Raw genomic sequence first — 27045 nt, forward strand, 5'->3', positions numbered from 1 at the left:
AGGATTATTGCTCTTTTAATGTTTTATTTTCTGTGGCTTCCAGGCCCTGTTTGTGTTCATGGCGCTCTCTTTCGCTCGGGATGAGATCATCTGGTTGCTCCGGCACGCAGATAACATCCAGAAGAAAAGCACAGACGACTTTATTGACAAGTAATTCGCCTGTTTACACACCTCACACTCATTCAGTGAACAGATCTGTTGAGTATTATATTATTAACCTGGAGTTTGTGCCACTGAACCACTGCTGCTTTAGCGATTGTGGCAGTTGTGTGTGTGATTCACTTGTACCTCATACATAGAGCTGAACGATACAGCCAAAATTCGCATCGCAATATATTTCTTAATTTTAGTCGATTCAATATAATTATGATATTGATATGAACAGTTTAACATTGTGGGACATTTTATATTGTATTGTTATTAAGTTAATTCTTGATCACAGTTGTGTTAAGGCTGTGGTGTAGGTTTATTGTGGGATCAGAGCTTAACATCTGAAAATACTTCAATATTGTTTAATAAAAACAAAAATCAGTGGTTAGAAATAGCGTGAAACAAGTGCAAGAGCATGATGTGACTCTGTGATTGTGTTCTTCTCAGGCACATTGCAGAGCTGATCTTCTACATGGAGGAGCTGAGAGCTCACGTGAGGAAGTATGGGCCGGTCATGCAGAGATACTATGTCCAGTATCTGTCCGGCTTTGACGCCGTCGTGCTCAATGAGCTCGTTCAGGTGGGCACATAGAGTAGAGGCTTTTGGAAGACTCCTGCTGCAGATAACCAGCCTATAGGTTGTTTGTTTGTTTGTTTGTTTATTTATTTGGCCAAACAAACTTACAACTGAGTAAAATAAATAAAGAGCATTCAACTGATAATTCCTATGGACCCTGTAGTTTTCTCTTCAGAGTCTCTCTGAATCTGTCATTAATATCACTGCGGTAATGACACTCCTGACCACCAGAGGGAGACCAAGTGCTATTTATTTCTACTGTCCATCCTGAAATACCTCTGTTCAGTGATTTCCCCCTGGTTTTAAACTGAGTTCCGTAGCTCGTTTGTGTGTATGTGTAATATCCCTGATGTGTTTAACCCTTTCAGAACCTGTCCGTGTGTCCAGAGGATGAATCCATCATCATGTCCTCCTTTGTCAACACAATGACTTCTCTCAGTGTTAAACAAGGTACTTGTTTTGTTGCTTATAAAAACTCTTAATTTGAGAGAAGTGGGAAAAGCTTTTTGTTTAACTTCCTGGGTTCAGAACAGCTGTTGTAACTGAGTAAAATATTTGGAATAAGGGAAATGTGTAGAAATGTTAAGAGCATGGGGCTGTCCATCCCTGCTCGTTATAACGAATGAGATACGACTTGATACTGCACGGTTACACGTGAGAAGAATGTGGTGGCTGGATGCGAGAGGAATCTGTAAGCGAACACCACGCCGACTATCGGTCGGATCCCGAAGATCAGCTCTTGGTAATTCGGGAAAACATTCGTAACTGGATCAGAAATTTTGATCGCACCTCTACTCGTAACTCGATTTGTACGTATTCGGAACACTTCGTAACTCGAGGTTCCACTGTAATTGCACACAAGACGCTTCTAATTAAAGCAGAGAACAAAAGCAGTTGACAGGATTGTTGTTTTGATTGAGGGGGTTGAAATTTTTACTTCTACTATTTCAAATTTTTTATCCCTGACTGCACTGTCTCAAACCTGAATACATGGAATCTCTCTCTCTCTCTCTCTCCATCTCTGCTGCAGTGGAGGATGGAGAAGTATTTGATTTCAGAGGGATGAGACTGGACTGGTTCCGACTGCAGGTGAGTGAAGACACAATGACAGCAGTAAACTGAGCCTAAGCCCTTCAAGCCATTGATAAGATAGTGTTCCTGTTCCCTCAGGCTCTATAATAATGACCAGGGCTCTGTATAAATAGGCCAGATCCCTTCCTCTGAACTCCATCAGGCAGAATTAATCCGGCCCTAAACCTGGTGCTAGGGTCATATCAGGTCCTGGACATAGGAGCTCTATCAAGCATTTATTAACCAAGCTGCAGCACAAAGAGGGCAGCGTTTAAAGGTTTGCTCCTCTGGGCTCTTCCAGGCATGATTAATTGAGCCGTGAGTTTGTTTGTATTCCAACAATGGTAAAAATGACCAGCTGTATTACACTTGTGCTTCAGAGTAGAGGTAGGGAATACAGCAACAGTATAGCTTCACAATTCTTGAAGACTATTTAATGGAGACCTCCAGTGAACACAGTTCTGGGGCCTTAATGAAATGTCGGTGACCCTTCTGTCTTTTCAGGACGGCTTGTTTCAGCTCCTGTTCCTTTAAATGATAATGAGCCGCTCGCTGTTCACCCCGACCCCGAGCGCACAGCAGTGAGGAGCGAGGTGCAGAAGCTCTGGTTTTTAGCCGTTTTCACTCGGTTCTTCTCCGTTTTTTTCTCAGTGCTCTTATCTCTTGCCTGTCCTTTGTCAGTAGCAGGATACAACCTGAACAGCTTGTGTTATCCAATGTTTTCTGACTTTGGCGGCCCACAGAAAGCCGACTGTGAGGTCTTGTTTGAGAGCGTGTGTGTGTTACTGGGCTCCAGATGTACTTTTCCATATAATATCTGTCATATGCTTAGTCTTCTCCTCACGGATGGCCCTCCCTCTCCTCTTGTCTGTTAGCTGATATTTACAGAATTATTTATTGAAGTTCCACTCTAAGTGTGTCGCGCTGTGCGTGCAGCACTTTTAAAAAAGATGCGGCGGAGTTTCAAGTGTCTTGAAGAAAGCCCGTGCGTGCCTTCCTCCTCCCAACTCGCGAACACGGCCATTATGTTCATAACATCCTCAGGGCTGTTGAGCATATTGTGAAACCTAAGTGTTACAGTGTAGTCATCGGGAAAACGATGTCACTCTGCCAGGTCGTCCACTCTGAGGGGAGAGGGATCTTATCAAGATAAGTGGATGCTGCGAGTGAGAAAAACACTATATCCATCTATAGTCAGAGGAAAGGTTGTTGTGCATTTGTTTTGAATTATTCTTTTTGATATATGGCTGACAGGTGAAAAATTAGTTATTGCACAGTTTGTGTATAATTTGAAACAGTTGGAAAACAGTTTGTGGTCGCCTTCCTGGAAGCTTGAAGAATAATGGAAACTTCTTTTGATATCAGCTCTGAGCTACATCAGAATAATAGATTTGAAGTGCCTTAGATTTGATTAACCAAAGGGAGCATATGCCTTTGATCAGAACTCCAATAATTCAGCCATCATCTCTGAAAAATATCTTCATTTTTTGTTTTTCATGCGTGCGCACAGTCACGCAAGAATTTGCATACGTTTGTATCGCTCCAGTCCTAAGCACTTTGTTGAGATGCGTACCATATGTTATATTTATTTCATGACTTATTTGCTGTGGTTATGCCTTAACGTTAGACATCTGTTAGGCATCCTCCGGTCTAATGGGCTGTTCACACTTGGACTGTTGGGTTCATTCCTGATGGGATTGCTAAGCTAACGTGGTTCGTTTGAACAGGTGAGATTGCTGGCGTTTGACTTGTTTGGCGTAAGATGCGATACAGATCAGACAGAGTGCACATTTACGTCAATCATTTAGCGTCAACAATAGTTCGTAGTTGTTGAATTGAAAGTCTGTACACAGTTTTATTATCATTTACTTTTTATTAGGGGTGAGAATCTCTGCTCACTTACAACCGAATTAATTCAATGTAGGACGGGATTGATTTTATTTTTTATTTTATTATTATTACAGTGTAGGCTATAGATAGAAATGCAGACACTTTTTAAACAGCCTGGTCTCGATATCCCACCCTCTCATCGGAGTTTGTGAGAGCACGAAGACAAGGTTAAACGCAGCCAAACGGACACAACGAGCGTGGATCCGGGTGAAGAGCGGGCAGGGCTTCTTTAGACAGGGGGACAATGCTGTAAAGTAAAATACAAAATAAAAATAATATGCAGTATTTAAGAATAAATAGCATATGAGCGTGTGCTGTAATCGCAGGATGCCTGTTGCTGTATGAATACACACACGGATTGGAAATAGAATTTCTTTTCCTCTTTTAAAGCTACAGTTTTGGTGAGGTTTGGTTTTGTTCAGACGGCAGGAATAATAAAAACCAGCTACAGGTTTTTGGGTGAGGACATGCTTCAGGACACTTACGTTCTTTTTGTAAAACAGAAACTGAGAAGACCTGGCTTCATTCCTTCTCTCCTCTCAGCTTTCTCCATCTCACTCTCACTGAGCTGAGGAGAGGGAGTAGAGCTGGGCTGTTTTCCCACACCTGAATAATTATTTTTTCAAGTTTGGTGTTTACACAGCAAGGTTTCTGTCCTTCAGGCTGCTGCTGGAACAGATCCGCTGCTCATTTCTGACTTCTGCAGCAGCTCGCAGAAGAATTTATTTTAAAGCAATTCAAAGGACCTTAGAAGGACCCCCTTTGTCTCTCTTCATTCAGGGTTAATATTTGCTGGTTGGTCAGGAACTAGTTAACCATGAAAATGCACTGTCTGCTGTCCACATTTTCAAAGCCGTTGCTAACTGTAAGATACAAACTATTTAACTCTCTGCATTTTATTAGAACAGTAAGCTAGCTAGGGTTATTAGTGACATGAGGTAACTGGCTAAAATCACTGGCAATAAGAAATGCTAGATCGCTATCTAAATGTCTAGGGCTTCTCACTAGAAATATGGATTCGCTTAAAGAAAAGAATAGCTGTCTTTAGTCATTCGAAAGAAGATTTAAATTGCTACAATCTTCTATGTAAAGTTTGCAGCTCACAGCTCAATAAATACTTTCTAATAGAACACAAGCATACATTAATTTAAATGATAATTATTCAAAAATATGTTCATACGTCACATTTTCTATACGCCAGGGTGTGCTTAAAAAGTTACCTACCTGTTCCAAACATCAGCAAGAATGATGCCGTCATTAACTACAAGAGCATATCCCTAGCTGTCCACCTTATTTTGAAACACACTTGTTAGAGATGGCTCTTATCGTTATTATTATTACTTCCTGTTTACTGTGTTAGTTATAGTCCAGAGTTAAAGGCAGGGAGTGAATTCTCAGTTCACCACAAAGAAGGAAACACGGAGTCTTAACAACATCCTCAGAGTTATCATCCAGAGTGAGGAAGGCACCAAGAACATAACAGAGACCGCTTTAACTTTTCATTGTCGTCTGATGGAGTGTGGGAGACCTGTGCCCAGACTCATCAACCCCTGGGGGGGGGGGGGGGGGGGGTGAGCACCAACAACAACACAGACAGTTGTAGAGATTTGAATTTCAGTCCGGGGTATAATATCAGACGAGCACTGAGTGTGGTGAAAAACAGTAGCTAATTCAGTCTGGGATTTTCCCCAGAGGAGGAGAGGGAAAGACACAGAAATGGCAGATCTGGATAGAGGTAAAACACAGCGGATGGCAGTGAACTAGTGCATTAGGGGCTGTGAACACACACCCAGAGCGGTGGGCAGTCATCCCCGTCAACCGCAGAGCAGCTGTGGGTTCGGTACCTTCCTGAAGGGCACCGCAGCTGTACATTGAGAGAGGAGGAGGACAGTGCTGTTTCTTCGCTCCCACTGCCCCTAATTTTCCTGCCATTGTGGGAATCCAACCAAGGACCTTTTCAGTCCTAAGCCCTGCTCTCTAACCTTTAGGCCACGGCTGCCCCCTCTGAATTCTCTCAACTGGTCAGAGTCCCGAAGAGCACTAAAAATAAGGTGGATAGTTAATAACTGGATGGGGAGTTAATGGGTGCTGTCAGTAGCTAGAAGTACATAACATGCACCTACCTCACTGGTTATTAATAGTCAACACAAATGTGATAGCAGGATTATGCCACACCCTCAGTTTAAGGTAAAGTCAAGCTTAAGGTGTACATTTTGTAGTTACCATGGACAACAAGAGCATGAAGTAGTTTGATATTAGTTACGACAACATTGTGAAAACGTGCCCGCTCCCAGTCGTCAGCCCACGGTACGCTCGTGTTTCTCAGCAGAAGAGGAGATACTTTATTAGGACTGAAGTTGATTAAATGTGTGCATTGGGTTTATTGGGTTTGCGTGTAATCAAAACAAACAGTTGAAGCTAACAAGGCACTTTCTCTTAAAGTTTATACCACTCCTATAATCATCATTTTGTAGAGCTCTTAAAGGCGTTGGGCAGATTCTCAGGGCCTCAGACTCAGTGTGTTTGGATGGCAGCTGGAGTGTGATCTGTTACACAAGATATCTCAGCTTTCAGAGCCTCAGAGAAACTCACTCTCTCTCTCTGAATCACTGGAAGCAATCAAGGCTGTGAAGGGGTTGCCAGCACCATCATAAACCTTTCGATTCTGTTTCCAGAGGAGCCCTGAACTCTGCTCCGCAAACCTGGCTGACCTGCCTGCGTCTCACCAGAGAGATCCAGCACCGGGCTGGAGCCTGTGTGTGTGTGTGTCATTGTTTTACGATAGACCCATATCACTGAGAAAGCAACTTACATAATGACAGACGTGTTATATATTTTCCAAACATTGCTATCGATCGGGTTCCTTGGCAACACTTGACCACTGATGACGGGCTAAAGGCCAACAGAACCGATAAGACATCATTTACTTCTAACAAAAGTTTTGTGTGGGTATTTTACATTGTTTTCTATAGACCAGTCCCACAGTTAATCACGTTACACACACGTTAACGTGTTTATTATTCATAAAATCATGCATTTAAATGGTTACAGACCCATCAAATTAAACCAAACCATGAAATGTCTGCTTTCTCCAATTTCTGTTGGGCAGAATGAAAGGTTCACACGGTTTAGAGGGCGGCTGGTAGGTCCAGTAACAGTGGGGATGAGGTTTTCTTATGAAAGTGATGCTGAGTATTTTTGCTTGTGTCTGTCTGTGTGCGTGAGTGAGAGAGAGACAGTGTGAGAGAATCAGTAGAGTTCACTCAGTTCACTGTCTGTTCCTCGTGTGTTTTCTGTGCTGTTGCTCTGCCATGGCCGATTAAAGCCACCAGCAGCAGTCTGTAAAAAGAGCTCAGAAAATAAGCTTCTGATTTTTTTAGGACTTTTCCTGCTTTAAACAGGAGCTGAGCCCCATGCGCTCTGTTTATTGTGTCATCCACGTCCGTGTAACCACGAGAACACACTCATTTTAACACCTGCCTTGTGTGTGTGTGTGTGTGTGTGTGTGTGTGTGTGTGTGTGTGTGTGTGTGTGTCACAGCTTCTGCTGTTTATTTTTTATTATTATTTTTTTAATGCCCATGATGTAAGTTACTTTTGAAGTGTTTTAAATGATTATTATATACAGTATGTATTTTATCTTCTGCCCCCAAAAAATAAATCTTATCTGTGAAATGTATTAAATGTATTAAAGCAACACAAGGTAATATTTCACCTTAAAATTACAGCTTCAAAACCACTGTGATACTCAGCTGAGCTGCTGTAGGGAGAATAGAGCCTCTGTCATTGCTGCTCCAGGCTCAACATTTTATTGTTGTGAGTCCAGTTCTTACCTAGTGTTCCTTTGAGTTAAATATTAACAGAAATATTGGTCTTATTTACTATTAATATGCCTCCTCTCAAATTGTTTTTCTCAAAACTACGAATAATTGAACCAATTTTATAAAATCTATTGTGAACAAATTTTATTAATGGTTTATGAATATATCGTTTAATTATGTATTTCTTCCAAAAGGTGAAATTGAAAAATATTCCTGTTGCAATGAATCAGTTTCTAAGGAATTGTTATTGTGTTGAATCATTTACCAACTCTGAAATGTTCGTCCTTGGTTTTGACACAAGTTACACCACTGTAACGTTTACTGAAGAAGGTTTTAGTGTGTGGTTGCGGTTTTGTGTGTGTGTGTGTGCTCCGTTTCAGTTTCTCCCTGGGCTCAGTTCTTGGGATCTCACAGCTGTTTTGCTCAGCTCCGTCTGGAAAAAGCTTAAAAAGTCTAAAAACGTTGGGGTTTTGGGCCCAGATCCTTGTCTAGGCAATGTAAGCGGTTCTCACATCAAAGCTGAGTGTCCTCCAGCCCGGTGCTGTCTGTTTTACAAACTCACTTCCCTCCATCCCCCGAGCTCTGGAGGAAACTGTTGGTTGGCCCATTGTCTGATTCAGCAGTATCAAGTTTAACATGAATATTTCCCAGAAATCCTCCCCAGACGTTAATGATATGGTAAAACATTGAACCACACCGTTTCCAGCCTCAGTTCCGCTCCTCTGCAATGCGTCACGTAATAGAGCCAGGCGTTAGCCTTCAGGTCTGAGGCCTTTTTTACTTTTAACTTAAGGTTGTCAGGATGATGAATGAACTTTGACTTGATTGCTTTTGGATGTGTAGCGGTGATTGTGTTTGTGTTTTGTGAAATGGATGTGAACAGCAGCAACTTCTCAAATCAGGAAAAAATGCTAAGAAGGTGTATTTACTTTGTTTTTATCCAGTTTCCTGCCCAATTCTAGTCATTTCCAATTCCACACGTTAGTTAGGCCTTCCTCCAATTGAACAGTTACATTAAACTGGGAGACTCAAAACACAAGCTAACTCTGAGACACTTGGAGCTCTTCCACTTCTTCTTTCCAAACGGCTGCTAACGTAATAATACATGTGAACGTGTTTGGAAGACAGAACTAATGCTAACGTTGGCTACGAGACACGTGCACTGACTCTCACTGTGCTGAGAGAGAGAGAGACTGGGACCCGTTGTGATCTTGAGGTGTTGTTTTCACTGATCGGTGCATAGTCTCCACCCCCCCCCCCCCCCCACGCCTAGAGACCTGTACTGTACTAGAGTACACAAGCACCCCTAGAGATGGGCTACCAAGTGTGCAGAGCAGGACCCTATAGTTAGTTATACACAATCACCACAGGATCCTCGGCCCAGCCACAAACCGCCATGTTAAAAACCACTTCTGGCTCGTTTATACTCCCTTTATTTACATAAACGAATACATCCGCTTCCCACTTCGTAAGGGTCACTGCCCACATACCCATCTTTTATATTGGTATTGGTGTTGGTGTTATGTAACATGGCTAATACTTTGCGATACATGGATGGAGAATTTTTGACTACCCCCATGGTTTCCAGTGCTACTTTAGTTACTGACAGATATAAGTATGAATTAAAATGAAAATAGCAGCTTAATTTGCTTTAAAACTGACAATTTTATTAAATTGATGGAAAAACCCGAGCTCGCTACGGAAATTCTCGAACGCGACCGTGACGTCACTGGTGGACAACAGCTGAACAACGCCACGGTAAAACACCGTTATGACTGACTGTTATGACAGTATCTAGCTAAATAACCAACATTATTCATGACAATAGCCTAGCAATAAGCTAAACTCAAATGTAGAGGTACCGTTATTCTTGTAAATGTGATCGAACTCGAACTCGAATTCATCCGACACTATAAACCTCCGTAATGCAGCTACGTAGCCGAGTATAATCTGAGCACCGAGTTTAGCGAGTCAAGCTAACGTTAACTAACACCATCTAAAACAGGCGAAGTGAGTGTCCTTACCCTGTTTACCTCCATGTTACAGAGGCTCTTGAACACCTTTCGTTGGTGTCCTTACATGCCCATATTGTTGGAAAAGCGCCAGTGAAATGAGTTCCAATGTTCTACTAAACAGTGTCTCTTCCCAAACGCTGAGTATGAGGTGAATCAGAACCTGAATCTCCTCCTCCGCTGCTGCTGCTGTTTGCATTAGTGTCACATGAAGAAATCACAATCAACAAAACCCAGCTTCCAGATGCTCCGCCCTTTCGTGCTTCCTTTCGGTGATACGAAATGAACATGGCTAATTCAGCAGTGTGTGGGTAGCTCTGGGTTCTGAGTCCCTACAGACAAGTCTGTCTACCCCGCATCCATCTTTGCAGTGCCTCAAAACAGTTATTAACAGTTACACAAAATCAAGCCTTGGCCGCATGTTTTCATTAAAGGCAGGACTTTTTCTGTGAACAGACTCCATGTTGGGTGTTTTCAACCAGTGACCACTCTCCTCGTTTATGACCTCCTTGGTTTGGATAGGTATTAGAACCATGCCGTACTGCAGGGCCCAGTGGATAAACACGGTTGGGTACTCTGTTACAAATGAGGCCAATACGTTGACGGTTGCGCTGCTCCAAAACCCAAACTATACAAGATTTTCAACATGAAGCAAACTATAAACAGTGGAGAAAATGTTTTGTCTCTACATTTGTGTGTGTTTTGTTTGTTTTTTTTAAATATCGGGATGTCATATGTTGTTATTATCCACATAAACAAGTGTGTTAGAAGTTTTTATTATACAGTAATGTACAAAAGAATGATGCAAACATACACTTTTAAAGAATGCTAATCTGTGTGGTTACAACAATCATATACTTCCAACTGTTTTCAAAACACAATGATATCACCCAGTCCTGTCTACATAAACTATACCTTGTTTGTGTATTGTGTGCAGGCCTACACCAGTGTGTCCAAGGCTTCGTTGGGCATTGCAGACCACCGGGAGCTGGGGAAGATGATGAACACCATAATTTTCCACACCAAGATGGTGGACTCTCTGGTGGAAATGCTGGTGGAAACCTCGGACCTCTCCATCTTCTGGTACGGCCTGAACTCCTCTCGTCCTTCCCTCGGGTCAGATAAACCCGTCAGCTTTAACGTCCCACAGAGGACTCTCCATCTCCTCTGTAAAATGTCTGTATCTCCTCTGCGGTTGCCAGGGCAACGCTTTGTTGGGGCTGTGTTTGGCTGTTGTTCCCGCTGAGTGGTGGGTGGAGCAGCAGGGGGTGTTTTAGACTGATTAGATATAGCTGTACCAGAAGGAAACTCAAGCAGTGTGTTTCTCTTTCTGTCTTTTTTTTTTTTTTTTTTTTTAAATGGTTGTTCTTTGCTCTGTTTCTTTTCCCTTCTTCTCTCCCCCACCAATTTTCTCCGTCACTTTCCTTTTTATTTTCTGCTGTCTGATATTTCATGATTCGTCCTTTTCCTTTTTCGGCTTTTCTTTTAACTCTATCCCTTTACTCACTTTTTCTTCATCTCTCTCTCTCTCTCTCTCTTTCACCTTTGCTCTGATAGTTTCTACAGTCGGGCGTTTGAGAAGATGTTCCAGCAGTGTTTGGAGTTGCCTTCTCAGTCTCGCTACTCCATCTGCTTCCCGCTGCTCTGCACACACTTCATGAGCTGCACTCATGAGCTCTGTCCTGAAGAGGTGAGTCCTGTTACACATAAAAATACATACAAATATTTACCCATATATTTATAAGAATGAGTGGTTGCATTCATCACCAAACATTATCTAACGCAGTGGCTCCAGCAGCACTGCTGTGTCTGATCCACTCACACCAGCGCAGCACACACTAACACACCACCACCACGTCAGTGTCACTGCAGCGCTGAGAATGATCCACCACCACACCACACCTGCTCTGTGGGGGTCCTGACTATTGAGCAACAGGGTGGAAATGGGTGGGATCAAAAAGATGGCATTGAAAACAGTACATCTCACCAGTCTTAGACAGTAAATACATAGCAAACAGTGTATACTCTCTAATCCAGCCTCATGACTGGCTGTGCTATACTTTGTGTTTACACATGGCTACAAAACACATTTCATTCTATTGGGATCTGTAGTGCCGTTTCCAAAGCAGTGGTTCTTTCGCTGAAGGATGCAGATTTGCTTTTCAATGTTCACCAGACCAGAATTCAGCGTAGGTTTTTACCTGGGAAATGTATCAGTCTTTCCCCTAATTCCGGCCACTGCCATATATGGTGCAATTCCGCTCTCTCTCTTCGCCAATCACATTGGGTAAAACAATAAAACGTAAGTTCAAGCCTTAGCAGGGCATTTAAACATCAGTCTTGCAAGAAATCACATATCCAAACAATATTTAAGTCTCTCTAACAGTGTTGTAATTCTTTGTGTGCAAAACTTCATGTGGAACACAACACATTTCCATTTCTCGACAGATATTTCCCTCAGTGTAAAAGCTAGCTTAGCAGTTAGCTTCCTTTTCTCTGAGGGGAAAATCTACCGCCATTGTAGTCCTTACATGTAGAGTATGGAGACCAACACAGGACAAACGTAATCTCATTGTGAACCTCTCAAAACCACTGAATGTGGTAGCAACGGTCTCGTTTGACTGTCACAAGCAGGGGAGGTGGCCGAAGTTAGGGGGCGCTAATAATCTTAGCAGTGTTGGCACCTACTTAAACAGAAGCGTTTTTATCTAAAAACATAATTTATTTCAAAGTCAAGCAAGTCTTGGACATTAATCTACACACATTTGACTCCTGAAAAATGTTGATTTGAGTGAGTAAAGTACTTCTATTAATTTACAGTTAGCTAAGATTTCCAATACTGTAATTAAAGTGGCTGGAACTTGGGGTAATTATGCTACTTAAAGAGTAGTGACATTGAATTGTTCGTGGCACTCAAAAGCCCAATTTCTGTCTGTATTATGTTCATACACAGACACTTGAACAACTGACAGTCAGAGGTGTTTGTATTCTCAAGTGTGTGATATCCAAAAAATGCCATTTAGTTTTAAATAGTTTTTGAATGTAATTTTATTTCCATTAGTGTGGCTTCTTAATGGACAGCCCTCTTATTGTGTCTTTGCCATGAAACACACAATCGTTTGCTTTTCCTTGGAGTATTTTCAGCATTTGGAATTGGGGAACAGATTCTAAATAAATAAACCCAGCGAATTATTCAGTATCAGTGTTTATTTTCAAACCAGGACTCATTTGGTTAATTGGTAGACACAAGAAAAATACTCAGTCTGTCATAAACACGGGTGAACTCATGAGTGAGTGATTTAGTTAATACAGCAGACAGTAATATGTAAATGGTGTTTGCTCAGTCATAGTGTGTGTTTAAGTGTGTGTGTGTGTGTGTGAGAGAGAGAGAGAGAGAGTGAAGGACTCTGTGTTCTTACAGAAGAGCAGCAGTTTTATATGTCCCTTAGTGAATATGATCAGTGTTTCCTCTAAAGTAACAGCAGGCTGAGGATATGTACATGACATCGACACTGCAACATCTCTTGCTCTTTTAATTTCACTTACTCTTTCTATGTTTCACACACACACTATTGTCTACCTTTGCTTAGTACGTTTTATTCTCTCTCTCTCTCTCTCTCTCTCTCTCTCTCTCTCTGACCCATATGAGAGAGCAGGAAGGCCTCTTACTGAGTGTGTGGAAAGCAGGATCCAGTCTGGAAAAAAAAAAATGAGTGCTGAAAAGGCTGATTTATTAAACGTCTAATTGAACCGTACGCTACAGCAGTTAGCTACACTCCCTCGAGCCCATGGCCCCAAAATATGCTCCACACAATCCGGGCCCCTGTTCCCCAGCCACGGTGCTAATACACTCCGAGTTTGTTCCTGTTAACCATCGCTGCCCTCCAGTCCCCAAACCCATGTGGTAAATAGCCTGCCTGTTTTTCTCGCCTATAATTGCTTGACAACACGGCACCAATACGAGCATGTTCACGCAGGGCATGCGAGCGGAGGAGAGCGGGGACCGCGCCGGCCCCGCTGCCTCTGAGCTTTTAGAGGAATAAAAGAGATTTATTGAGGCATAGAAGGCTTGGGTTTCCCTTGTTCAAACACGAAAGTCCCTCTCTCAGCACGTCTCCGAAATGTGCCTCTTCCTATGTCCACTTTCACACAGCTTTGGACAGCTGCAGGCTTTGTTTATGTTGGAAAAGCACTAAAAAGTTTCCAGGAATATTTCCACTCCTAACACAGGAGCTTTTTTTTTTTTAAGGCGGTTTATAGTAACACTAACAGATCAGGAAGCTTCAGCAAGGGTCAGTGTTGCCCTCGCTTTCGACTTGAACTTTTTTTTTTTTTTACAGTTGGCTCCTCCACCTGAGCCTTTAGCCACAGTGGCGGATCCATCAGATCCATGTGTGCGGGATTTAGCTTGTGGTTAGAATGGCAGGAGTTTGCTCTAGGAGCCTGTGTAGGTTCTCATGTGTCTCTCTAAGCTTCAACCTAAGGCCAAAAGCATGGCTCTTACTGCAACCTTCTCTTTCATTTCTTAATCTTAAATTTGTCTGTTCTTCATTCTCTGTTCCTTCTCTCTCTCGTGTGAACACAGTCTGACTTTTTTTTTCAATTCATCTTCGAGTGCTTCTGGCTCTCCAAAATATCAGATACACAGCCCTGCTACTAGATGAGACTTCTCAAACTGCGCTTTAATTCTGTGTAGCGTGTGCGGGTCCTTTAAAGCATAGTTGTGTTCATATGAACGGCAGATGTGTGTCCACTCTTAAGCATTGTTGTCTTCTTTTGTTCTCTCTTTCAGAGGCATCATATCGGAGACCGCAGCCTGTCCCTCTGCAACATGTTCCTGGATGAGATGGCAAAGCAAGCCCGCAACCTCATCACAGACATCTGCACAGAGCAGTGCACCCTGAGTGACCAGGTCAGTAACATCGCTCTGACCACAAACGTTTTATTTTCCCCTAACCATTATCCGTACCCACTTCCAAATTCCAACCACATCCCTAAACTGGAGCAAACTGCTTCCAAGGACAGAGTTAGGAGCAGCAATTTCTCCCATTGGTGCTCTGGATACAGTCTTAGTCTTTCATGTGACCACACCCAAGTGTGTCCAAGTTCATAGTCCATCTTTTTACCACTGGCTACACCTTCAGAAAATATACCTCTTAAGAGTTCAAAGATGTTAATGATTTAATCTGCTCATGTCAAGGAAAATGCACCTCAAACTTTCCTTAAAACCATTCAACTATTCTCAAGTGCAGCTATACTACCTCAGAAATATTCTTTAAATCTGTATACGCCATCTTGCACCTTCTCTGCACCCCAGTTATTCCATTTTAAACTCTACCCAAACCCACTTAGCTTTCCAAACCCTTGTACACTACTTCAGATGTAGCTATACCTCTGTAAATAACCCTCAGATTCAAGCTCCCCCCAAACTTGGCAATACAACCCCACCTCAAACCCTTATGACAACCAACTATTCTACCCTTAGCCCATTATTTCCATCCTTAACCCTGCCCCAGGCAGAGCTCTACTACTATTTAACTTCAGGTACACCACCGCAAACCTCCCGCAAAGTCAGCTATACCGTATCTAACTTACCAAATACAGCCTAAACTCTGATATACCACCTATAACCCTCTTCGGACCTGCTATACCCCCATTTATTCCATTATACTCAGCTGTACCACCTCATACTCAAATCCAGATATACCTCAGTCCCTTCTGAAGAAGCAGTTATTCTATCCCAACCACTACAAACCCATCTATACCCACTAAACACCCCCACCACCCAACCCGACTCTACCTACGCAAACCCTGTACGGTCAGCTGTTATACTCTCTGAAATCCCTTCTCAGCTATCTTCAGAATCATCTATACCAATGAACCCCCCACTCCGCTTGAAAACAGCTGTTCTTTCAAGTCCTCTCTCAAACTGTGCTATCCCACAACTATCGTCAGAACCACTGATACCACAAAAACGTCCCTCTGTCACAGCTGTAAGGCTTTAGAAACCCCTTTAAACTCAGTTGTAAACCTGCAGCTCGGTCAGTATCCCCACCCTGACCTTAATCATAACCCTGTCCGTAACCCTTCGGTGTCCTGACCCAACCTCAGCCCTCCTTACAACCATAATCCATGTCCCCTACACAGCCACACACACACACACAGCTGCCGAACACTGACAAGAGTTGCGCCAACGTCTCTTATAATAAACTGGCATGTTACCAGGAGCTGAGAAAAATTAACTTTTGCAAACGCTGCAGGGTTTCCACAGCCTCATGTGGAACAAATCCTCCCCTTCACAACCTCTGTCCCCTGTTTTCTCTCTTAAAGGGTGTGTGTGTGTGTGTGTAGCTTTAGGAAAGCAAAACTTCCCCAGATGTTTTCCTCCTCTGCCAGTCCACAGGGCATCGTCACCTCCTCCTCCTCATCCTCTTTCTTAGCTAATGACCCAGTTAATGCTCAGGGAGATCTTTCCTTGTCTTGTTTTAGCAGTAACATCAGCAAACAAGACAAGGAGCCATAACTTTTGTGAGAGTGGTGCTCATGTCTCTTTGCTCGCTTGCTGGGTTTATGGATGTTAAAAAGCGGGGGACTTTTCCTGTTCCCCTCTCCCACCCATGCAGCTACTGCCAAAACACTGCGCCAAGACCATCAGCCAGGCCGTGAACAAGAAGTCGAAGAAGCAGACGGGGAAGAAGGGCGAGCCGGAGAGAGAGAAGCCTGGAGTGGAGAGCATGAGGAAAAACAGACTCCTCGTCACTAAGTAAGCTTGGACAAAAGTGTCCATTGTGGGGGGTGATTTATGAAGAAAAAAAATGTGAAAATAAAAGGGCAACTACAAAATCAGTGCCAGCAAATAGGTCCCTATAAAAACTAGTTTTTTTTTTTTTTTTAATAATAATAAAATAATCATTTTTTGTAGAAGATTTTTTTCATTTTCTATTTTACTGAAAACAGTAATCCTCATGTTGAAAGTGGAATAAAATTCCTTTAACACTTTGTGGGATTTGTATTAAATTTGATTGCATTCGAGTAATAAATATCGGATAATTGATGCATATTGGCGTGTCCAATTAAAATCCATCTCCGTGGATTTTGAGAATTTTTAGTTTACTACATCATTTGAAACCTTCAGATGTCCTTCACATTGTGTGGAAATTTCATGATGAATGAACCAGTAGAAATGCTACATATTTATATTGATAAATCATTTTTTACATTGACTTCCATTAAATTAAAAAGGTTTTTTTTTTACTCTTGAAAAGGTTTTTGGGAGATGCATGTTTTTCATTGGACATCGACAGTATTATAACATTTGAGTGTATTATTGCAATTGTACCACAGTTTATCACCGTTTATTATTAGGTTTTAAAATAAAGAAAACAGCAAAAAATTATTTATCAGCCGATAAATAGTTTAACTCCATCACACACAGATTATTGCCCCTTTTTGACAAACTCAGGATTCTGAATCTTGAACCGTTCAGGACTCGTGAACCTTGGTTCTCTCCAGTGAGCCGGTCCGCATTTCCAACAGTTTTTGATGGGAACCAAGGCTGCGTTATTCAGAGCTGCTCTCAGTCTAAATCAGGACAGAGCTAGAGACAAACGTTAATAAAGTGTCATGGTTTGATCACTGTTTTAAACATGGATTAACCGTACTGATATATCATACACTCTCCTAAGTTCTCTCTGTTTAAGTTAAAAGTAGGTATTTTGGAGTATGACTCTAGAGCCGTCCTGCTGAGCTGGTAAACAAGAGCAGCGAAGAAAGAAAAAAAGACGCAACTTGAACTCAAGTTAAGCACCGTCACATAAACCACACTGATGTAGCAATTTCCTGTTCATTTTCTTTTGTTTACAAATCAGAAAGCATATAATGGGTCCACAGCACCATAACTCTTACATTGTTTAAAGTAAGGTGCGCAAATGGAATCCGAAATGGTTCCCCGTTGGTTGAAAAATTCCAGGCACCCCACGACTGTCTTGTAAGCGCTGGCGTTGTTGCTAGGTTATATATATTTTGCGGAGTGATAGGTCAAAGTGCTATTATCATGCAATAATGGCACTGGCGGTACGTCACCCAGGGTCGTAACTAACTGGTATAGTATATATTACAGTACGTTTATATTAATAATACAATATTTTGCCAAAAGTATTCACTCACCCATTCAAATCATTGAATTCAGGTATTCCAGTTACTTACAAGGCCACAGGTTTTTAAAACCAAGCACCTAGGCATGCAGACTCCTACAAACATTTGTGAAAGAATGGGCTGCTCTCAGGATCTCATTCGTTCAATGTCTGTAAGAGCTTATCCAGTTCAGGGTCGCGGTGGGCGTACCTGGAATCATTGGGCGCAAGGCGGGAATACACCCTGGAGGAGGCGCCAGTCCTTCAGAGGGCAACACACACATTCACACCTACGGACACTTTTGAGTCGCCAATCCACCTACCAACGCGTGTTTTTGGTGCGTGGGAGGAAACCGGAGCACCCGGAGGAGACCCACACAGACACAGGGAGAACACACCACACTCCTCACAGTCAGTCACCCGGAGTGGGAATTGTCCCTGGAGCTGTGTGACTGCGACACACTACCTGCGGCCCTCTCAGGAGCTCAGTCAATTCCAATGTGGTGCTGTGACAGGATGCCACCTGTTCAAGTCCAGTCGTGAAAATTTCTTGCTGCTAAATATTCCGCACTCAACTCTCAGTGATATTATAACAAAGTGATTGGGAATGACAGCAACTCAGCCACGAAGTGGTAGGCTATGTAAAGTGACAAAGGCACACAGAGTGCAGAGGTCACCAACTTTCCGCAAAATCAATCGCTAAAAAATGGGTTTCCACAGCCGAGCAGCTGTGGCTGAGCCTTACATCACCAAGTGCAATGCAAAATGCCTGTGCAGTGGGTGTAAAGCACTGCCACTGGACTCTAGAGCAGTGGAGATGTGTTCTCTGAAGTGATGAATCATGCTTTTCCATCTGGTGATTCGATGGATGAGTCTGGGTTTGGCGGTTGCCTGGAGACTGGTCTTGTCTTACTGCATTGTGTCAAATGTGTAAATTTTGCAGTGAAAAGATCTCTTGTGGGAGCAGTTTAGGGACGGCTCCTTCCTGTTCCAACTTGACTGTGCACCAGTGCACAAAGCAAGGTCCATAAAGACGTATGGTGTGGAAGAACTTGACTGACCTAAACCTGATAGAACACCTTAGGGATGAATTAGCGAGGAGACAGTTAGCCAGGCTTACACTTCTGTAAGAATTTTTAGAAAAGTCCAATAAACACACTCCTAAACTCGACATCATATTAAACCCTGTGGGTTAAGAATATATAAATATGTCTTATAAAGTCTAACAAGGGCAGTTGTGAAATAGCCCTCATAGATCCCAGTAGTTGTGTAACTGCGGTCACAAGCCCAGTCAATTTCACAACACGCACTCCTAACCCTTTTTTATTTGTCTAAGTGTATCTCCTTCGGGCATGGGGCTGGCATTTTTCATCAGCTTCTAAAGATACCTGCTCGTTTATCCCAGTCTGCTGGAGGTCTCAGCTCTAATATCCTATCTCTCACACAAACAAATCCCCACACACATGTCTAGATCCCCCACGAATAGAAAGAGGATCGTCCACTATCCCTAATGTGCAGTGTTAGCTGAGACATATTGGAGGTAAAGCTGTGTTCCTGCGTGATTGATTTGGCTCTTTAATCTTGACGGAAATTATTTTTTAATGCTAGCTGCGGTCTGATGTGAATGTTGTTGTGTTCCCAGTTTGGACAAGCTGCACACAGCTCTGTCAGAGCTTTGTTTCTCCATCAACTACGTCCCCAACATGGTGGTGTGGGAGCACACTTTCACCCCACGTGAATATCTCACATCACACCTGGAGATCCGCTTCACCAAGTGAGTATCTCTCTCTCTCTCTCTCTCTCTCTCTCTCTCTCTCTCTCTCTCTCACACACACACACACACACAAAATGCAAAGAGCAGCCCAGGGGGCAGACCACCACTTCACTTTTTAAAACAGTCTCCTCTGAGAAGCACATACAAGGAAAGCTTACATAAACATACAAGGGTTTATATAAGTGTATGTGGAGTAGAGCAAGAGGTTCCATAACTTGTTCAAGCTAGAAGTTACGTACAGGTCCCAAGACCCAACAGATATTTAAAAAATCACAGTAAAACATATCCTTAAAGTCTTATTTTCATACTCTTCAGAAGGGAAACGCCTGATTAAAGTAGGTAATATGCATACGTTTATTTTTTTACATTTGTTTTTTTAGTGGTAAAATGCCTTATTTAAAGTTGCCCTGATTTTTGTTCGCGCTGATGCTTTTATTAGATGTGTTTATTATAAAGTTCACTAAAACTGCACCAAGAAACCACAAGCCAAAGGCATGAAAGACATGTTACTCACTGTATATCGCTTACAGAAAGTGGCTAAAACTGACTTGAAGTTTTGAGTGTAGCAGTGATTCATTGTCATTGACTTCATACTGAGGTCGCCTCTTTCAGAAAATCATCAAATACATATTAATAAAGCCTCCTCGCACTTTAACTTTAGTCCTTATTTTGCTACTTACGGTGAGTTATTGCTTTGGTTTGTTTCATATTGTTCTCTTTGCTGTTAATGAAGTCATGTTTGCCCACAACCCTCTTGCACCAACACTGCACACCACAATTTGAAAGCTTCTGGAGTTATTACTCTCATATTATTCACGTTTAAAACTGCCTTCTCCAAAAAACACATCCAATATTGCTTATATAAACCCAAATGTTTCTTTGGTGCACACACATGCACCCTTCCCACACACACACACACATACACACATCCTACCCACACACAGAAGCGCACATTCATTTCATATCTGTCTTTCCTCCCCCATTATTCTAGTCACATTTTTTTTGCCCATAATTTCCCTAACTCACTTTGCTACTTATTAATTTCCCCCCCAGCGCGAGTTATGGCCATATTTTATTTCATATTGTTTCGTTCTCCCCTGTTAATGGAACCAAGAATTGAAAAATGACTGTGAAGGGCCCTCTTTCAGCTTCACTGTTCGATTCGTGTGATTTATTGGTCCAGCCGACAGAGTTTTGGTTAGAGTGAATTTTGATGCGGCTCCAGATCCGAGGCCTGTCCAACCACATAAACACGAGCTGAGGAATAACAGGTATTTTCCACTGTGGGATTCAAAGGCTCTGACGCTGATTCGCTGGCTGGCCCCACTCTCCCGGGCTGTGAACCCCTCAAAATGGTTTTGCTCCTCTGTGATGAGAGGCCCTATTAGCACTGCTCGCTGCTGTGCCCTCTTCCAGCCTCCCTGTGGGTCAGTCTGGGTAAAGGCTTTTACTGCCTGCTACTTTCCCAGCCTTTTTCTGACGGACCTCAGTAAGCTGCCTGCGGTGTGTACACGGTCATTATGCTCAGCCAGAGTGTGAAAAAAGAAAACAAACTAACAGTTTTATCGTCTTTTTAACGCTGTCATGTTTTGATAGCTTCACAGTGCTAAGGACGCCAAATTATTTACCAACTTGGAAAGGTCAAACTACAATACAGCCATTGTTTAAAATATACACACTTTCCTGTTGCTTGGCCCTTATTCCCAATATGTCATACGTAGTCACGCAGTACTTACGCAGTTTGAAGGTCATAGACTTGTAGTTGAAAAGGACCAAATCACTGCAATTTAGTCATTGCACCTTGATCCAACACATGATTCATCTCAATTATGACTGAATTTATCATTGTATATTTATGAAGGATCCAGTGTGTTGACACTAAAACTCTAAAACCTTATTGTGACCACCCTGAATCAGATCTGAGTTTGAAAACCCTGCTCTGTGTACTGGAAATATCATGGCTCTATTTGTAACAGATTCCTAGGTCTATGTTAAGCTTTAAAGGGGATATACTTTGAACATGACAGTGCAGTAATACATTGTTTTTAATCTCAATCCCTCAGGTCCATAGTGGGAATGACCATGTATAACCAGGCCACACAGGAAATAGCTAAGCCATCTGAGCTTTTGACCAGCGTGAGGGCCTATATGACCGTGCTGCAGTCCATTGAGAACTACGTGCAGATCGACATCACCAGGGTGTTCAACAATGTCCTGCTGCAACAGACACAGCACCTGGACAGTCATGGAGAGCCCACCATCACCAGCCTCTACACTAACTGGTGAGACAAATGCTTTTATCTGTTTGTGAGAAAACAGAAGTTAATGTGATAAATATTAGCCTAATTAAACTTTAAATCTAAACATTTGCCAGACCATAATCTTAAAAATAACATGTTCAGGTGCATAGTTAACAAATTAGATTTCCCTTTATTAAACCATTATTTCAGCTTTTTACTGCATGGTCCAGTAGGTTTGGAAATATAGTAATCTTGGCTTGCTCAACTCTTAGTGGTGTGCCTCAAGGCTCTGTCTTAGGCCCAGTATCGTTTGCTGTGAATAAAGAATACACAGCATTACAGATGATGTATGGCTGTGTATTGTGTACTACTAATATAAGCTAAGTAAATATAATATATTTTCGTTTAAAAATGAGCAACTAGATGTTGTGTAAATTATTTGATATTCAACTCTTTGCACTACACTGAATTGTAATTCTGCACTGCTTTAAAAGCTGAAGTTTATCACTTTATTTTTAACTTTATCACTTATTTGAAGATTCTGTAGTAATTTGTTTTACTGATTTCTGTAAAGTGCCCACTTTGCCGAGTAACATTTGTGTTGAATTCCTTCCACTTGTTTCTGTCTGATTTATGGAAGCCTAAGTTTTTGGAAGTCTTTTCCCATCCCCTGCAGAAAGGGCTCAACCTTTCTCACAATTGTATTTCATACAGCTGGATAACCTCCTTGTCATCTTTCATCATTCATTATCGCAAAACTCACGCAGCAAGCGTTTTCCCTTCGTTTGATTCCTGTTATTTATGTTCTGAGCACATGGAGACGTGCATGTTTAGAGGCCAGAGCCAGAGTATAATCTGGCACTAGTAAACACAGCCCGATCTGCTGTATTAGAGTAGACAGGTCAGTTGTTGCGGTGTGATCTTGTGAAATGACCTAAGGGTGTTTTGGCTCTTCTCACAGGTATCTGGAGACTTTGCTTCGGCAAGTGAGCAACGGTCACATAGCTTACTTCCCTGCGATGAAGGCTTTTGTCAATCTGCCCACTGAGAACGAGCTCACGTTCAACGCTGAAGAGTACTCCGATATCTCAGGTAGTGTCTGTACAAGCCTCACATGAGTACGCCACCCACAAGTGCTTATGCTGATAAAGAACGTTTTAATCAGATTAATCAGATCTTGCGCTTTCGTCTGCACCTGTTGATTATTTGGGTGTTTTATTGTCGTTGAACTGTTCTTTTGTACTGTGTCTTTAAACGTTTCCTTTGCCTCATGGCAGTGTAATGTGAACATTATAACAGTATAGTATTCAGTGTATGTAACCGTTCTGTTATTCATTTGTTATTACTCGTATGATGTTTCTGATTACCCCATGGTGATAGATTGTGTAATGTTAGTCTTCTGCTGGCTATAAGATTGTGAAACATCTGGCGTCTCTCTGATTCAGAAATGCGTTCACTCTCTGAGCTGCTGGGTCCATACGGGATGAAGTTCCTGAGCGAGAGCCTGATGTGGCACATCTCCTCTCAGGTGGCTGAGTTGAAGGTGAGGAAGACGCAGATGAAACACATACTCAGGGTTTTCCAGTCGCCCTGGGGATAAACACTCAGAATTAGACCAACCTTGTGTTTTGATGTAATATTCAAAAGGAATTACTCTAATAATTAATGTAATATTGGTGCGAATTATTACATTTTTGTTGCTTAAAAACAGGTCTGAGCCTGAATTTCAGGCTTTGTTTTTTATTAGGTGTTCAAATACATTTTTAAGCATATGTGGTGATTGTTATTTAAAATTCAAACATGACTAGCATTTAAAAGGGACAATTGCCTTTATATTTAAAAAACAAATATGTATAAATACACTCTGTTCACAATCGCTAACATCGAAATCGCCATCTGTAAATCGTGTAAACTCATAAGGAATGCAGCAAACAATAAATTCTTCTTACTCACCACTTTCAAACCACTTATTTTTTGTTTTACTTTAAATAAATAACAATTGTTATTTAAATACTGCACAACAGTTAGAGTAAACTGAGAAAAGAGCAGGTGAATGTTTGTATTTTGAGTTACAATTACACAATTTGGATTGCGTTTCAGAAAAACGCTTTAAAACGTATTTGTACATTTAATGGTTTTGCTGGGCACCTGTCGTAGTACTTCACTGTAAACTCCACTGAATTTCTCAGCTTCATTCATTGGGGCACAGATGAGGTATCATGCACCTTGTTGGTATTTTTGCTGCCGGTTGCTGTGACTTCTAAGGATTAAAGGTGTAACAGGTGGGTCGAGTCATGGCCCGTGGCACAAAATAACAGGAAAGGCCCAGTGCAGGTTGGCCTACTTCTCCCAGCTGGCTCACAGCGTTTCCAACTTTCCAGTTTTCTTCTGGAAACTGCCTGGGAGCAATTAGAAGCTCTCCTCATTATTGCTTAATGAGGTGATTCCTGGAGCTAGCGGGACTTACTTACCGGTAATTCTGTTTACACCCCCCTCCTCCTCTATTATTGAGTAATACATGGGAACTCTCAAACATTGTTCGGGATCGAACGATGCATTGTTTATGTACTGTAATGTGCAGTGTGTTGTATAGTAATAGGAATAGACTGCGCTGAATTTGTGTTGCTTGGAAAAGAAAATGTTTGAAATGTCAGCAAACCGAGAAATGTTTTCTCAGAATTCGAAGCCTCACAAGGTTTTCTTCCGCTGGCCTGTGGAAATGTGCTTAAAGGTACTTCTGATAAAAATGCGCAGTGTTTTCTAACATGCACGCTGCTTACTCCCCACATGAAAACAATTTGGAAACTGATAGTTTTCCTATCTGATTTTTGTTTTCATTGCTGCTTTCTACACTAAATCACTTTTGACATGCAATCTGGTCACTTGAGCTGCCTTATTTGTTTTTCTTCAGGACTTGGCATTTGCTCGTTTCTAAATTTCTACGTAGCCAAGTCCTTCACGTCACATAATCTCATTAATCTGCAGAACAATGTCCGTTTTTTGGTTTTTTTTTTTTTCCATCATGTTTGGAAGAGTTTGGTTCATGCAGCCCTGACCTCACCCTGGTTTTTGTGTCCTGCTCCAGAAACTGGTGGTGGAGAATATGGAGGTTCTGACCCAGATGAGGACCAGCTTCGACAAGCCCGAACACATGGCAGCACTGTTCAAAAGACTTACGTGTGAGTATCCAACTGCCGACGCTAATATCTCCGTCCGGAGGGCTTTGGTTGGGCTTGTGGAGGGTTACTTTTAATAAAAGTCTTAGCTGAGTGTCTTCGTCTATCCCACTGCATCTTGTTCATGTCTCGTTGCCAGCTCAGTGTTTGTTGTTCTTGGTATTTTTAACATTCTTATGTGATCAGATATCAGTAATTTAGTGTACTTGGTTGAGCTCTGTGCTTTTGAATGGATGTTGCAGCGTATTCTCCCTTGGCTGTACTTTCTATTGTGAGGCCTGCAGGGCTGTTAAACTACCGTTCAGTAGCGTGACATTACCTTTCCACATTTGGAAGTCATTTTAGTAAAATAAAAACGATTTGGCTGCAGATGGCTCTGTAAAATGTATTCTGAAGTCTTTTTTTTTTTTTTATAAAGAGTTAGCATATAAAAAGCTACAACATTTTAACAGATTATAATTTGTGAAGATGTATGATGAGTTAGTCTTCACCCACATCCTCTTTGTTGAACCAGGAGGAGTCATGTTTGCGAAGCAGAGGTTTTGCTCTAAAACAGAACTCAACAAGGGCCCCATCCACACAGATCTGGATATTTTTCTGGATATTAATCACCACTTAATGGACCTCCATGAATATTTCACATTATTGTAGTTACTGACAGATATAAGTATGAATTAAAATGAAAATAGCAGCTTAATTTACTTTAAATCTTACAATTGTATTAAATTGACGGAAAAAACCGAGCTCGCTACAAAAATTCTTGAACGCGACCGTGACGTCACTGGTGGACAACAGCTGAACAACGCCGCGGTAAAACACCGTTATGACTGACTGTTATGACAGTATCTAGCTAAATAACCAACATTACTCATGACAATAGCCTAGCAATAAGCTAAACTCAAATGTAGAGGTACCGTTATTCTTGTAAATGTGATCGAAGTCGAACTCGAATTCATCCGACACTATAAACCTCCGTAATGCAGCTACGTAGCCGAGTATAATCTGAGCACCGAGTTTAGCGAGTCAAGCTAACGTTAACTAACACCAACTAAAACAGGCGAAGTGAGTGTCCTTACCCTGTTTACCTCCATGTTACAGAGGCTCTTGAACACCTTTCGTTGGTGTCCTTACATGCCCATATTGTTGGAAAAGCGCCAGTGAAATGAGCTACAGATAACGGAGTGAGCGGATGGTCCTTTCCAAAGTGCCCGTTTAAAGTGGACAAATTTAGTCCATTTTCTGGATATTTTGGGATCTTTGGGCCATTTGTTCACAGATGTCCCACTGTACATTGAATGATTGCAGCCAAAAACAACACTTTTCGTCATTTTGCATTAAATTAAGTGCAGCTTCTAGAGTTGTTGTCCACCATCTACGTCACAGGCAAGACGCCTATTAGAGTTTCCAAACACCGTTCCGAAGTTAGGAACTCAAACTCCACTGTATTTATTTGTTTGACACTTTCATAGAGCTGGTGCTTAGCCTTTAAGTGAGAGACATCAAAACACCACCACGCATGAGAGAAACCGGTTTAATCCCAAATCACTCCATACTCCCTATGTAGTGCAATAAGCAACTAAATCTAGATCTTAAGTGCGTTATATATTTGTAATGCAGCATTATTTAGATTTCTTCATGTGTGAGAATCTGAAATCTAGGGCTATTTGTGTGTGTAATTTTATGACTCATACACCCTATAGTGAGGAGGTATGAATTTCAGACAGAGAGAGAGGCACGTTCATTGTGTATGATTTGAAATACAAAACTCTTGCCTCTTTATAATCTTTAACTAAAATATAGAGATTGATCCTTCTTGTGAAATTCCTCCTTGAATTTGCCGTCAGTTTGAGTGTGGTGTTGTGTTAACAGGCAAAACTGAGTTTTGGAAAATGCTGACATCACTCCATGAGCCACGCAGAACTCTTTCTGTTTACATTAGCATAGCGTGTTCAGAAGGAGCCTGGAATATGTCGAGCCACTCAGCTGGCTCTGTTGTCTCTGCGGTTGTTGGATTTGTGGATTGATCTCATATTTGCTGTCGGGGCTTTTGAATCCAACTGTCCGAAGGTTTGTGGTCAAGGCCGTGACAATAAAAACGCTGACAATATCAGGATGTGTGGGGACAGGGCGCAAGAGCTCCACAAAGAACATGGTTCTGTTTTGTTCTTTGCATCAGTGAGGGTTTGTCCTTGTTTCCTTCTTT

General features: G+C 41.9%; 1 protein-coding gene across 5 annotated transcripts in view; it reads left to right on the forward strand.

The window, feature by feature from the left end:
* The window catches only part of nckap1 (NCK-associated protein 1), a 64917-nt gene that overhangs the window by 28823 nt on the left and 9049 nt on the right, over window positions 1-27045 (forward strand). For all 5 annotated transcript variants that reach the window (XM_066686126.1, XM_066686122.1, XM_066686123.1 and 2 more), the window contains 13 exons: window positions 44-150; window positions 598-730; window positions 1096-1177; window positions 1758-1816; window positions 10458-10603; window positions 11078-11210; window positions 14313-14432; window positions 16144-16283; window positions 19295-19426; window positions 21490-21708; window positions 22628-22758; window positions 23112-23209; window positions 24752-24845. In XM_066686126.1, coding sequence (XP_066542223.1) covers window positions 44-150; window positions 598-730; window positions 1096-1177; window positions 1758-1816; window positions 10458-10603; window positions 11078-11210; window positions 14313-14432; window positions 16144-16283; window positions 19295-19426; window positions 21490-21708; window positions 22628-22758; window positions 23112-23209; window positions 24752-24845 — 1594 coding nt within the window. The remainder of the gene's footprint in view (window positions 1-43; window positions 151-597; window positions 731-1095; window positions 1178-1757; window positions 1817-10457; window positions 10604-11077; window positions 11211-14312; window positions 14433-16143; window positions 16284-19294; window positions 19427-21489; window positions 21709-22627; window positions 22759-23111; window positions 23210-24751; window positions 24846-27045) is intronic.

This window comes from Hoplias malabaricus, chromosome 12 (assembly GCF_029633855.1).
Source record: "Hoplias malabaricus isolate fHopMal1 chromosome 12, fHopMal1.hap1, whole genome shotgun sequence".
Classification (NCBI taxonomy): domain Eukaryota; kingdom Metazoa; phylum Chordata; class Actinopteri; order Characiformes; family Erythrinidae; genus Hoplias; species Hoplias malabaricus.